The following is a 14,978-nucleotide window of genomic DNA, read 5'->3' as shown; positions in this document are numbered from 1 at the left end:
TACAGCAATAGAAGAACTCTAAACACTACAATGGGGGTGTGACGAGGTCCCCAGGGTGCAGCCTAGGCTGTGAACCACTGAGCTCTCAAACCTACCAGCCTGGTTGTCTCTCACACAGTGATGCTAATGTCAAGCTACAAGCCTTGGACAGGTACTGCACTTACACAACCATCCACAGGCAGGGACACACCCACCTGAGTTACTTGAACAAGCTCCCAGCCACTCATGAATAGACTGCTACCAAATTCACGGTCATGAAAAATGCACTATGGACCATGAAATCTGGTCTCCCTCTGTGAAATCTGGCCTTTTGTGTGCTTTTACCCTATAGTATACAGATTTCACAAGGGAGACCAGCATTTCTTAAATTGCGGGTCCTGACCCAAAAGAGAGTTTCAGGGGAGTCACAAAGTTATTTTAGGGTGGTATTTCCACCCTTACTTCTGCACTGCCTTCAGAGCTGGGTGGCTGAAGAGTGAGGGCCCAACTCTGAAGGCGGCGCCCCGCCAGCAGCAACGCAAAAGTAAGGTGGCAATGCCATCCCATCCCATCTGTACTTCTGCACTGCTGCTGCTGGCGGTGGTTCTGCCTTCAGAGCTGGGCTCCCAGCCAGCAGCCGCCACTCTCCGGCCGCCCAGCTCTGAAGGCAGCGCTGCCACCCTCAGCAGCGCCGCACCCCCAGCGGCAGTGCAGAAGTAAGCGTATCAGTACCACAACCCCCCCTACAATAACCTTATGACCCACCCCCCCACAATTCCTTTTTGAGTCAGGACCCCTACAGTTATAACACTGAAATTTCAGATTTAAATAGCTGAAATCATGAAATTTACAATTTTTAAAATCCTATGATCATGAAATTGACCAAAATGGGCTGTGACTTTGGTAGAGCCCTACTCATGAACCATCAGTAGAAAGGCTCCAGCCAATTCCCCCCAGCTCCAGCCCTACACCCCAGAACTATTCCATTTTGCACTGGTCAGAAGCCTGACTGGTGTAAGCTCATTAATTAGTTCGCCAGTCCTACAAAAGGGTAGTGGGCATGCAACAGCCCTTGTTCACCTGAGCTGAAATTTCCAAAGGACTTCCACCAAAACCACACTGGTTTAGATAAATATAAAAATGATTTAGTAACTGCAGAAAGATCAATTTTAAGTGAAATAAAAATAGAAATGCAGTCTAAATTCTAACTTAAACAGACTAAACAAGATTTGAATCAAACGGTTTCTCACCCTAACAGATTTACAGATTAACAGATTTACATCCTAACGTTTACAGTTCCTCAATACACAGACTGAAATCCTTTCAGCCTGGGACTAATCTCCCTAGTTCAAAGTCTTTGTCCTCCAGATGATCTTCCAGGTGTTGAATTGGGGGCGGGGGGAAGGAGAGTTCAAGTGATGATGTCACTCTCCCTCTTTTATACCTTCTTCCAGCTGCTAGAAAGATCCCTGATGTAGAATCATAGAATCATAGAATCATAGAATATCAGGGTTGGAAGGGACCCCAGAAGGTCATCTAGTCCAACCCCCTGCTCAAAGCAGGACCAAGTCCCAGTTAAATCATCCTAGCCAGGGCTTTGTCAAGCCTGACCTTAAAAACCTCTAAGGAAGGAGATTCTACCACCTCCCTAGGTAACGCATTCCAGTGTTTTACCACCCTCTTAGTGAAAAAGTTTTTCCTAATATCCAATCTAAACCTCCCCCATTGCAACTTGAGACCATTACTCCTCGTTCTGTCATCTGCTACCATTGAGAACAGTCTAGAGCCATCCTCTTTGAAACCCCCTTTCAGGTAGTTCAAAGCAGCTATCAAATCCCCCCTCATTCTTCTCTTCTGCAGACTAAACAATCCCAGCTCCCTCAGCCTCTCCTCATAAGTCATGTGCTCTAGACCCCTAATCATTTTTGTTGCCCTTCGCTGTACTCTTTCCAATTTATCCACATCCTTCTTGTAGTGTGGGGCCCAAAACTGGACACAGTACTCCAGATGAGGCCTCACCAGTGTCATAGAATCATAGAATCATAGAATCATAGAATATCAGGGTTGGAAGGGACCCCAGAAGGTCATCTAGTCCAACCCCCTGCTCAAAGCAGGACCAAGTCCCAGTTAAATCATCCCAGCCAGGGCTTTGTCAAGCCTGACCTTAAAAACCTCTAAGGAAGGAGATTCTACCACCTCCCTAGGTAACGCATTCCAGTGTTTCACCACCCTCTTAGTGAAAAAGTTTTTCCTAATATCCAATCTAAACCTCCCCCATTGCAACTTGAGACCATTACTCCTCGTTCTGTCATCTGCTACCATTGAGAACAGTCTAGAGCCATCCTCTTTGAAACCCCCTTTCAGGTAGTTGAAAGCAGCTATCAAATCCCCCCTCATTCTTCTCTTCTGCAGACTAAACAATCCCAGCTCCCTCAGCCTCTCCTCATAAGTCATGTGCTCTAGACCCCTAATCATTTTCGTTGCCCTTCGTTGTACTCTTTCCAATTTATCCACATCCTTCCTGTAGTGTGGGGCCCAAAACTGGACACAGTACTCCAGATGAGGCCTCACCAGTGTCGAATAGAGGGGAACGATCACGTCCCTCGATCTGCTCGCTATGCCCCTACTTATACATCCCAAAATGCCATTGGCCTTCTTGGCAACAAGGGCACACTGCTGACTCATATCCAGCTTCTCGTCCACTGTCACCCCTAGGTCCTTTTCCGCAGAACTGCTGCCGAGCCATTCGGTCCCTAGTCTGTAGCGGTGCATTGGATTCTTCCATCCTAAGTGCAGGACCCTGCACTTATCCTTATTGAACCTCATTAGATTTCTTTTGGCCCAATCCTCCAATTTGTCTAGGTCCTTCTGTATCCTATCCCTCCCCTCCAGCGTATCTACCACTCCTCCCAGTTTAGTATCATCCGCAAATTTGCTGAGAGTGCAATCCACACCATCCTCCAGATCATTTATGAAGATATTGAACAAAACGGGCCCCAGGACCGACCCCTGGGGCACTCCACTTGACAAAGTGGATGGAGGGAGGGGGGATGGAGTGAGCGGGTGGCAAGTAGAGGCAGGATCTTGGGGGAAGGGGTGGAGTGAGGGAGAGTCCTGGGGCTGAGCGGGGAGGCTTGGGGGTCCCCAAATATTTTAAATCAAAATGGGGTCCTCAGGTTGCTAAAGTTTGAGAACCACTGCTCTATATTATACAGATTTCATGGGGGAGACCAGCATTGGAGGTCCAGACCCAAAAGGGCATTGCAGAGGGTCACAAGGTTATTTTAGGGGGGGTCGCAGTATTGCCACCCTTCTGTGCTGCCTTCAGAGCTGAGCAGCCAGGAGCAGTGGCTGGTGGCCAGGCGTCAAGCTCTGAAGGCAGTGCCCCACCAGCCGCAGCCCAGAAGTAAGGGTGGCAAACCCTGCCATACCAGGCCATCCTTACTTCTGGGCTGCTGCTGCTGGCGGCAGCTCTGCCTTCAGTGCTGGGCTCCTGGCCACAGCCACAGCTCTCCAGTTGCCCAGCTCTGAAGGCAGCGCTGCCACCAGCAGCGCCCAGAAGTAAGGGTAGCAGTACCACAACCCCCCCCACAATAATCTTGTGACACCCACCGCCGCCGACGACCTGGTTTTGGGCTCGGAACCCTACAACTACAACACTGTGAAATTTCAAATTTAAATAGCTGAAATCATGAATTTTACGATTTTTAAAATCCTATGACAGTGAAATTGATCAAAACGGACCGTGAATTTGGGAGCATCCTAGTAATAGCATCTATAATATAATAAAATGTAACTTCTTTGTAGGGGGAAAATACCAAAGAAACCCATCACAGAAGCATTTAACTTCAAAAGAGGAACTACACAAAAAAGAGGAGGCTAGTTAAACAGAAATTAAAAGTAACAGTCACTAGAGTGAAATGCCTCCAATCTGCATGAAAACTTTTAAAACACCACAGCAGAGGCTCAAACTATACGTATACCCCAAATAAAAATAAACAATAATAGGACCAAAACAATGCCACCATGGCTAAATAACAGAGTAAAAGAGGTGATTACGGGCTCCACCTAAGGAAGAGAGGGAAGAGCATCTTTGCAAGCAGGCTGGCTAACCTAGTGAGGAGGGCTTTAAACTAGGTTCACTGGGGGAAGGAGACCAAAGCCCTGAGGTAAGTAGGGAAGTGGGATAAAGGGAGGAAGCACGAGCAGGAGCGCGCGAGAGGGCAGGGCTCCTGCCTCATACTGAGAAAGAGGGATGATCAGCAAGTTTTCTCAAGTGCCTCTGCACAAATTCAAGGAGCCTGGGAAACAAGCAGGGAGAACTGGAAGTCCTGGCACAGTCAAGGAATTATGATGTGATTGGAATAACAGAGACTTGGTGGGATAACTCACATGACTGGAGTACTGTCATGGATGGATATAAACTGTTCAGGAAGGACAGGCAGGGCAGAAAAGGTGGGGGAGTTGCATTGTATGTAAGGGAGCAGTATGACTGCTCAGAGCTCAAGTATGAAACTGCAGAAAAACCTGAGAGTCTCTGGATTAAGTTTAGAAGTGTGAGCAACAAGGGTGATGTCGTGGTGGGAGTCTGCTATAGACCACCAGACCAGGGGGATGAGGTGGTCGAGGTTTTCTTCCGGCAACTCACGGAAGTTACTAGATCGCAGGCCCTGGATCTCATGGGAGACTTCAATCACCCTGATATTTGCTGGGAGAGCAATACAGCAGTGCACAGACAATTCAGGAAGTTTTTGGAAAGTGTAGGGGACAATTTCCTGGTGCAAGTGCTGGAGGAACCTACTGGGGCAGAGCTCTTCTTGACCTGCTGCTCACAAACTGGGAAGAATTAGTAAGGGAAGCAAAAATGGAGGGGAACCTGGGAGGCAGTGACCATGAGATGGTCAAGTTCAGGATCCAGACACAGGGAAGAAAGGAGAGCAGCAGAATACGGACCCTGGTCTTCAAAAAAGCAGACTTTGATTCCCTCAGGGAATGGATGGGCAAGATCCCCTGGAAGAATAACATGAGGGGGAAAGGAGTCCAAGAGAGTTGGCTGTATTTTAAAGAATCCTTATTGAGGTTACAGGGACAAACCATCCCGATCTGTAGAAAGAATAGCAAATATGGCAGGCGACTAGCTTGGCTTAATAGTGAAATCCTTGCTGATCTAAAACACAAAAAAGAAGCTTACAAGAAGTGGAAGATTGGATAAATGACCAGTGAAGAGTATAAAAATATTGCTCAGGCATGCAGGAGTGAAATCAGGAAGGCCAAATCATACCTGGAGTTGTAGCTAGCAAGAGATGTTAAGAGTAACAAGAAGGGTTTCTTCAGGTATGTTAGCCACAAGAAGAAAGTCAAGGAAAGTGTGGGCCCCTTACTGAATGAGGGAGGCAAGCTAGTGACAGAGGATGTGGAAAAAGCTAATGTACTCAATGCTTTTTTTGCCTCTGTCTTCACGAACAAGGTCAGCTCCCAGACTACTGCACTGGGCAGCACAGCATGGGGAGGAGATGACCAGCCCTCTGTGAAGAAAGAAGTGGTTCGGGACTATTTAGAAAAGCTGGATGAGCACAAGTCCATGGGGCCGGATGCGCTGCATCCGACAGTGCTAAAGAAGTTGGTGGATGTGATTGCAGAGCCATTGGCCATTATCTTTGAAAACTCATGGCGATCGGGGGAAGTCCCGAACGACTGGAAAAAGGTTAATGTGGTGCCCATCTTTTAAAAAGGGAAGAAGGAGGATCCTGGGAACGACAGGCCAGTCAGCCTCACCTCAGTCCCTGGAAAAATTATGGAGCAAGTCCTCAAGGAATCAATTCTGAAGCACGTCGAGGAGAGGAAAGTGATCAGGAACAGTCAGCATGGATTCACCAAGGGAAAGTCATGCCTGACTAATCTAATTGCCTTCTGTGATGAGATAACTGGCTCTGTGGATGAGGGAAAAGCAGTGGATGTGTTGTTCCTTGACTTTAGTAAAGCTTTTGACACGGTCTCCCACAGTATTCTCGCCAGCAAGTTAAAGAAGTATGGTCTGGATGAATGGATTATAAGGTGGATAAAAAGTTGGCTAGATTGTCAGGCTCAACGGGTAGTGATCAATGACTCCATGTCTAGTTGGCAGCCGGTATCAAGTGGAGTGCTCCAAGGGTTGGTCCTCAGGCCGGTTTTGTAAATGATCTGGAGGATGGTGTGGATTGCACCCTCAGCAAGTTTGCAGATGACACTAAACTGGGAGCAGAGGTAGATATGCTCAGGTCACAGAGGGCCCTAGACAAATTAGAGGATTGGGCCAAAAGAAATCTGATGAGGTTCAACAAGGACAAGTGCAGAGTCCTGCACTTAGGACGGAAGAATCCCATGCACCGCTACAGACTAGGGACCGAATGGCTAGGCAGCAGTTCTGCCGAAAAGGACCTGGGGGTTACAGTGGACGAGAAGCTGGATATGAGTCAACAGTGTGCCCTTGTTGCCAAGAAGGCCAATGGCATTTTGGGCTGTATAAGTAGGGGCATTGCCAGCAGATCGAGGGACGTCATCGTTCCCCTCTATGTGACATTGGTGAGGCCTCATCTGGAGTACTGTATCCAGTTTTGGGCTCCACACTACAAGAAGGATGTGGAAAAATTGGAAAGAGTCCAGCAGAGGGCAACAAAAATGATTAGGGGACTGGAACACATGATTTATGAGGAGAGGCTGAGGGAACTGGGATTGTTTAGTCTGCGGAAGAGAAGAATGAGGGGGGATTTGATAGCTGCTTTGAACTACCTGAAAGGGGGTTCCAAAGAGGATGGAGCTAGTGGTAGCAGATGACAGAATGAGGAGTAATGGTCTCAAGTTGCAGTGGGGGAGGTTTAGGTTGGATATTAGGAAAAACTTTTTCACTAGGAGGGTGGTGAAACATTGGAATGCGTTACGTAGGAGGTGGTGGAATCTCCTTCCTTAGAAGTTTTTAAGGTCAGGCTTGACAAAGCCCTGGCTGGGATGATTTAGTTGGGGATTGGTCCTGCTTTGAGCAGGGGGTTGGACTAGATGAGCTCCTGAGGGCCTTTCCAACCCTGATATTCTATGATTCTATGATTCTACGTTTACAGTCAAAAAGACAACTTTTAAAAATTGGAAGACAGATCCTACTGAGGAAAATAGAAAGGTACATAAACTCTGTCAACTCAAGTGTCGAAGTGTAATTATAGCAGGCCAAAAAATAATTTGAAGAGCAATTAGCAGAAGACAAAAACTAACAGCAATTTTTCTTAAGTAGATCAGAAGAGGGTAGCCTGGCAAAGAATCAGTGGGGCCACTGAATGATGGAGGTGCTAAAGGATTCTTTGCACCAGTGTTCACTGCAGAGGATGTGAGGGAGATTCCCACACTTGAAACATTATTTTAGGTGACAAACCCGAGGAACTGTCCCAGATGGACGTGTCATTAGAGGAGGTTTGGGAAGAAATTGATAAACTGAATAGTAATAAGTCACCAGGATCAGATGATTTTCACCCAAGAGTTCTGAAATAACTCAAATATGAAATTGCAGAACTACTAACAGCGGTACATAAACTATTGCTTACGTTAGCTAAAATGACGGGATCTAAGTGAGCTTTTACCACTGAAGAAAGAGATCTTGGAATCATTGTGGATAGTTCCCTGAAAACATCCACTCAATGTGCAGTAGCAGTTGAAAAAGCGAACAGTATGTTAGGAACCATTACGAAATGGATAAATAATAAAACAGAGAATATCATGACGCTACTATATAAATTCATGATACACCCTGAGTACTGTCTGCAGTTCTGGTAATCCCCACCTCAAAAAAGATTTATTAGATTTGGAAAAGGTAGAGACATGGGCAACAGAAATGATGAGGGGTACGGAACTGCTTCTATATGAGGAGAGACTGAGAAGACTGGCACTGTTCAGTTTGGGAAAGGGACGACTATGGGGGAGATGACAGAGGTCTATACAATCATGGCTGGTGCGGAGAAAGTGAACAGAAAAGTGTTATTTTCCCCTTCACATCACAGAAGAACCAGGGGTCACCAACTGAATTAATAAGCAGCAGGTTTAAAACAAACAAAGGAAGCACTTCTTTACACAACGCATAGTCAGCCTGTGGAATTCGTTGCTGGGGATGTGATGGAGGCCAAAAGTATAAATGGGTTCAGAATAGAACTAGATCAGTTCCTGGAGGACAGGTCCATCAATGGCTATTAGCCAAGATGATCAGGGATGCAACCCCATGCCCTAGGTGTCCCTAAACCTCTGACTGCCAGAAACTGGGGTTGGACAACAATGGATGGATCACTGGATAATTACCCTGTTCTGTTCATTCCCTCTGTAGCATCTGGCCACTGTCGGAAGACAGGATAGATGGACCATTGGTCTGGCCTAGCATGGCAGTTCCTATGTTCTAAAAAGCTGTAACAGATACATAAAAGTGCAGGCTCAGAACAACATATCACCAGCTAACTAATAATAGGGAGAGAAGTGAATAAGTTTATGGGAGATGTCCCTAAACAAGCCCTTACTTGTATAAAGAGGCTTTTTTATGAAAAAGGAAGTAAATGTGATAACTCAATGCTTAAAGCTCGAAGGATTAAAGAGCAATACACTATCCCACCAGTTAAAAATGCTCAGCAAAAGATAGTTACACACTGCTACAAAGTATGTGCTGCTTTTGCTGTTATTCGAATAACCTCTGTACTTTGGATACTTCAAGTTTTATTTTTTTAACAAAAATATCTGGAAGTAGCGGGCAGTGGGAAGTAACTGCCAAAGACACAGGAGACTGACAGAGAAATTTTAGGAGAAAAAATAACAGGAAATTTAAAAAGTGGAAAACTCCAAGGCCTTGTAAATTTCCAGCAGAATTTTATAAAGCTATTAAGGAGGTATCAGTTGATCCTTTTCTGCTGCTGTTTTACGGGAGGAACTTCCAAAATCTATGAAAGAAGCTGCTATTTTAGGTCTCCCTAACATGGGAAAAAAACCTTCCCTGATGCAGATCTGATAGGCCCAGATTCACTCCAAACTATTTATTTGCAGAACTGAAGGAGATTTATATACATTCAGATCAAACTGGATTAATTAAGGACTAACAAAGGTCAAGTAATATTTGAATAGTATTTGGAGTAATTCATAGTGCCAGAGCGAAAGGGGATGTGCTTCTCTTGTTATCCCCAGATGAGGAAAAGGGTTTACAGGACAGAGTGGCATTTTTTATTCAGAACTTTGTCCCATATGAACATTGGCACTGGCCTCCATTGCCTTAAATGAATCATTGTTCCCTCTCCCAGTCCAAAAGCAGCAGTGCAAGCCAACGGAGCCTAGGTTCTCCAGTCTGAGATGTGTGAAGGCAGTAAACAGGGATGCAATATTGTTTGTAGCTAACCCAGATATTTCCTATAAATTATTATCCAAAAAATCCATGATTTTATGCATTCATGTTGTGTAAAAGGAGGTTCACTATCCCTGCCCAATGGATAATGTCTCTCTTGGCAAAAGCACATCCACTTTTGTATTTGTAAATAGAGTATTTTTGGTACTTGCTTGGTAATGATTTGTAAGATTTCGTATACGTCCTAGATAAAGTTACTAAAAGAAAGGTTCTTAGGGATTGAAAGTTACATGTTCTAACATTCTAAAAGTCTAGTGTAGATAAGGTAGTTTATAACTGAAAATGTGTTACATTGGCTTCCCTTCCCACCCCATGGTAAAGGCTGTGTGAGCCATGTCTACATTATGACAGGTTTCAGAGTAGCAGCAATGTTAGTCTGTATTCGCAAAAAGAAAAGGAGTACTTGTGGCACCTTAGAGACTAACAAATTTATTTGAGCATAAGCTTTCGTGAGCTACTGCTCACTTCATACTGTAGCTCACGAAAGCTTATGCTCAAATAAATTTGTTAGTCTCTAAGGTGCCACAAGTACTCCTTTTCTTTATGTCTACATTAGTCTTTTAAAATGTATTAATTAGAACATATTAGCTAACAGGTGCTAACATCACACCTTAAATCCTGGACTAGACAAGGCATTCAGCTAATGTAATATGTACTGAACATGTGCATCTTCTAAAGTGCACATTAAATAAGTCAAGGGCTTCAGTGAAGTCTTGTCTCATTCAATATGTGCTTTGCAGCACAGGGCAGGCCAGCAGAGGCCTGGTAGCTGACCAGATAGTTCCAGATTATGGAATTCCTTTTAAAACAAAACCTAAGAAATTCCATTAAAAGACTAAGAGGGTAGCTCTTCTGCTGCCTGGCCTTCATACTTTCCTCCTTGACACAGACTTATGTAGGTAGGTAGGCAGGCCTGACTCCCTCATTCACGTGGGAAGGAACTCACATTGCCTCTCTTCCACAGAAATGGTAACGGAAACCAAAGGAGTGAAGGTCAGTGTTTTCAAATGTCTGTGCCTAAAGTGAGACACCTGACTCTCAAAGGTTTTCAACAGGTGACATTTCTGACACCTCCAATTTAAAACAGTAACTTCAATCTTTGTTTTCTTCCGTTCCCAGGCTCTGAAGGGTTGATAAAGCTTGACCATCTTTGTGAGGCTCAGTGCATAATTGTGCAAGGGCTTGCCAGGGCTGAGCCCCGACACCTCAGGGCTTGGCAGTTCACAGCCCCGGCACCTCTGGGCTTGCCATGTCAGTTATGAAAGTAAAACAATTGCTTGAGCCCCAGCATCTCTTTCATTACAAATTAAGCACTGGTGAGGCTCTTTGAGCTCCATGAATGAAGGAGCACTATGTGTGGAGTATTGTAGTGTGTGTTCAGAGCTGAACAGACTTGAATAGAGATGTCAAATGAAGAGTTAGAGCCCTCTAGTAAGGGAGTCCAGAATGGTGCCGCAGGAAAATTAAAGAAAGAATTCAACGTTTAAATGTTTGTATTTTTAAAAAGGAAATTGGAGCAGCTTCCATCTCACTTAGACACCTGTTGATGGCATGGGGAATTGACCCCCCAATCCCCAATCTTGTCTACAGAACACATGTTCCTAGCCCATCATATTACACACACACACTCTCTGCTTTAATCCCTCCAGGTCCGAGAAGTTTCAAACCAGATTGTACGTTTTCCCACTGAGCAGCTCGTATTGGATCAGAACAGGGCACTCATCTTCATGCAGTGGGGCCAGTTTATTGACCATGACATGGACTTTGGCCCTGCGACTCCAGCAACAGTCACCTTCAGCAGCAGAGAGGACTGTCAGACCAGCTGTGCCAAAGAACCACCTTGCTTCCCCATCAAGGTACTGCCAGGATTTCTATTGGAGGGAATAGAAGAGTGAGGGGGCACCTCACCTTAGAAAAATAGAATCATAGATGATTAAGGTTGGAAAAGACCTCAGGAGGTCACTTAGTCCAACCCCCTTCTCAAAGCAGTACCAACCCCAACTAAATAAATAAAAAAAACAAAAATAAATCTGCAACTAGAGTTTTTGATTTCAAAAGGGCTGACTTTCAAAAATTAAGGAAATTAGTTAGGGAAGTGGATTGGACTGAAGAACTTGTGGATCTAAAAGTAGAGGAAGCCTGGGATTACTTTAAATCAAAGCTGCAGAAGCTATCGGAAGCCTGTATCCCAAGAAGGGGGAAAAAATTCATAGGAAGGAGTTGTAGACCAAGCTGGATGAGCAAGCATCTTAGAGAGGTGATTAAGAAGAAGCAGAAAGCATACAGGGAGTGGAAGATGGGAGGGATCAGCAAGGAAAGCTACTTTATTAAGGTCAGAACATGTAGGGATAAAGTGAGAGAGGCTAAAAGTCGAATAGAGTTGGACCTTGCAAAGGGAATTAAAACCAATAGTAAAAGGTTCTATAGCCATATAAATAAGAAGAAAACTAAGAAAGAAGAAGTGGGGCCGCTAAACACTGAGGATGGAGTGGAGGTTAAAGATAATCTAGGCATGGCCCAATATCTAAACAAATACTTTGCCTCAGTCTTTAATAAGGCTAAAGAGGATCTTAGGGATAATGGTAGCATGACAAATGGGAATGAGGATATGGAGGTAGATATTACCATATCTGAGGTAGAAGCGAAACTCAAACAGCTTAATGGGACTAAATCGGGGGGCCCAGATAATCTTCATCCAAGAATATTAAAGGAATTGGCACGTGAAATTGCAAGCCCATTAGCAAGAATTTTTAATGAATCTGTAAACTCAGGAGTAGTACCAAATGATTGGAGAATTGCTAATATAGTTCCTCTTTTTAAGAAAGGAAAAAAAAGTGATCTGGGTAACTACAGGCCAGTTAGTTTGACATCTGTAGTATGCAAGGTCCTGGAAAAAATTTTGAAGGAGAAATTAGTTAAGGACATTGAAGTCAATGGTAAATGGGACAAAATACAACATGGTTTTACAAAAGGTAGATCGTGCCAAACCAACCTAATCTCCTTTTTTGGAAAAGGAACAGATTTTTTAGATAAAGGAAATGCAGTGGATCTAATTTACCTAGATTTCAGTAAGGCATTTGATACCGTGCCACATGGGGAATTATTAGTTAAATTGGAGAAGATGGGGATCAATATGAACATCAAAAGGTGGATAAGGAATTGGTTAAAGGGGAGACTGCAACGGGTCCTACAGAAAGGCGAATTGTCAGGTTGGAGGGAGGTTACCAGTGGAGTTCCTCAGGGATCAGTTTTGGGACCAATCTTATTTATCTTTTTATTACTGACCTTGGCACAAAAAGTGGGAGTGTGCTAATAAAGTTTGCAGATGATACAAAGCTGGGAGGTATTGCCAATTCGGAGAAGGATCGGGATATTATACAGGAGGATCTGGATGACCTTGTAAACTGGAGTAATAGTAATAGGATGAAATTTAATAGTGAGAAGTGTAAGGTTATGCATTTAGGGATTAATAACAAGAATTTTAGTTATAAGTTGGGGATTTATCAATTAGAAGTAACAAAAGAGGAGAAGGACCTTGGAGTATTGGTTGATCATAGGATGACTATGAGCTGCCAATGTGATATGGCTGTGAAAAAAGCTAATGCGGTTTTGGGCTGCATCAGGAGAGGCATTTCCAGTAGGGCTAAGGAGGTTTTAGTACCATTAGACAAGGCACTGGTGAGACCCCACCTAGAATACTGTGTGCAGTTCTGGTCTCCCATGTTGAAAAAGGATGAATTCAAACTGGAGCAGGTACAGAGAAGGGCTACTAGGATGATCTGAGGAATGGAAAACTTGTCTTATGAAAGGAGACTTAAGGAGCTTGGCTTGTTTAGCCTAACTAAAAGAAGGTTGAGGGGAGATATGATTGCTCCCTATAAATATATCAGAGGGATAAATACAGGAGAGGGAGAGGAATTATTTCAGCTCAGCACCAATGTGGACACAAGAACAAATGGGTATAAACTGGCCACCAGGAAGTTTAGACTTGAAATCAGACGAAGGTTTTTAACCATCAGAGGAGTGAAGTTTTGGAATAGCCTTCCAAGGGAAGCAGTGGGGGCAAAAGATCTATCTGGTTTTAAGATTCTACTCGATAAGTTTATGGAGGAGATGGTATGATGGGATAATGTGATTTTGGTAAGTAATTGATCTTTAAATATTCAGGGTAATTAGGCCTAATCCCCTGAGATGGGATATTAGATGGATGGGATCTGAGTTACCCAGGAAAGAATTTTCTGTAGTATCTGGCTGGTGAATCTTGCCCATATGCTCATGGTTTAGCTGATTGCCATATTTGGGGTCGGGAAGGAATTTTCCTCCAGGGCAGATTGGAGAGGCCCTGGAGGTTTTTCGCCTTCCTCTGTAGCATGGGGCATGGGTGACTTGAGGGAGGCTTCTCTGCTCCTGAAAGTCTTTAAACCATGATTTGAAGACTTCAATAGCTCAGACATAGGTGAGGTTTTTCGTAGGAGTGGGTGGGTGAGATTCTGTGGCTTGTGCTGGGCAGGAGGTCGGACTAGATGATCAGAATGGTCCCTTCTGACCTTAGTATCTATGAATCTATGAATCTAAATCATCCCAGCCAGGGTTTTGTCAAGCCAGGCCTTAAAAACCTCTAAGGATGGAGATCCCACCACCTCCCTAGGTAACCCATTCCAGTGCTTCACCACCCTCCTAGTAAAATAGTTTTTCATAATATCCAACCTAGACGTCCCGTACTGCAACTTGAGACCATTGCTCCTTATTCTGTCATTGGCCACGACTGAGAACAGCCTAGCTCCATCTTCTTTGGAACCCCCCCCCTTCAGGTAGTTGAAGGCAACTATCAAATCCCCCTCCACTCTTCTCTTCTACAGACTAAATAAGCCCAGTTCCCTCAGCCTCTCCTCATACGTCATGTGCCCCAGCCCCCTGATAATTTTCGTTGCCCTCCGCTGGACTCTCTCCAATTTGTCCACATCCTTTCTGTAGTGGGAGGGCCCAAAACTGGACGCAATACTCCAGATGTGGCCTCACCAGTGCCGAATAGAGGGGAATAATCAGTTCCCTTGATCTGCTGGCAATGCTCCTACTAATGCAGCCCAATATGCCATTAGCCTTCTTGGCAGCAAGGGCACACTGCTTACTCATATCCAGCTTCTCATCCACTGTAATCCCCAGGTCCTTTTCTGCAGAACTGCTGCTTAGCTAGTCGGTCTCCAGCCTGTAGTGGTGCATGGGATTCTTCCGTCCTAAGTGCAGGACTCTGCTCTTGTCCTTGTTGAACCTCATCAGATTTCATGTGGCCCAATCCTCCAATTTGTCTAGGTCACCCTGGACCCTATCCTTACCCTCCATTGTATCTACCTCTCCCCCCAGCTTCGTGTCATCCACGAACTTGCTGAGGGTGCAATCCATCCCATCATCCAGATCATTACCCTTGATCAATTTCTCCTAGGGACTGGATTTGTCAGAGTCTCTCCCTGCCCTTTTCCATGGGCAGATACCTGCAAGTGAGTCTTCCTCCCAAAGGGCATGTTGGTATGACTAAGAGGAGAGTGGGGGTGTTGTTTCTTAGATTTTAAGGCCAGAAGGGAACATTATAATCATCTAGCCTGCCCTC

At 44.7% G+C, this 14,978-nt stretch overlaps 1 protein-coding gene across 1 annotated transcript in view; it reads left to right on the top strand.

Moving 5' to 3' along the window:
* Nucleotides 1-14,978, top strand: part of LOC119844854 (myeloperoxidase-like) — a 65,885-nt gene that overhangs the window by 25,067 nt on the left and 25,840 nt on the right. The window contains 1 exon segment of the mRNA XM_038376254.2: nt 11,023-11,229. Coding sequence (XP_038232182.1) covers nt 11,023-11,229 — 207 coding nt within the window.

Source organism: Dermochelys coriacea, chromosome 17 (assembly GCF_009764565.3).
Source record: "Dermochelys coriacea isolate rDerCor1 chromosome 17, rDerCor1.pri.v4, whole genome shotgun sequence".
NCBI classification, from domain to species: domain Eukaryota; kingdom Metazoa; phylum Chordata; order Testudines; family Dermochelyidae; genus Dermochelys; species Dermochelys coriacea.
The sequence above is the reverse complement of the archived record's forward strand: the minus strand, read 5'-3'. Positions and strand labels throughout refer to the sequence as shown.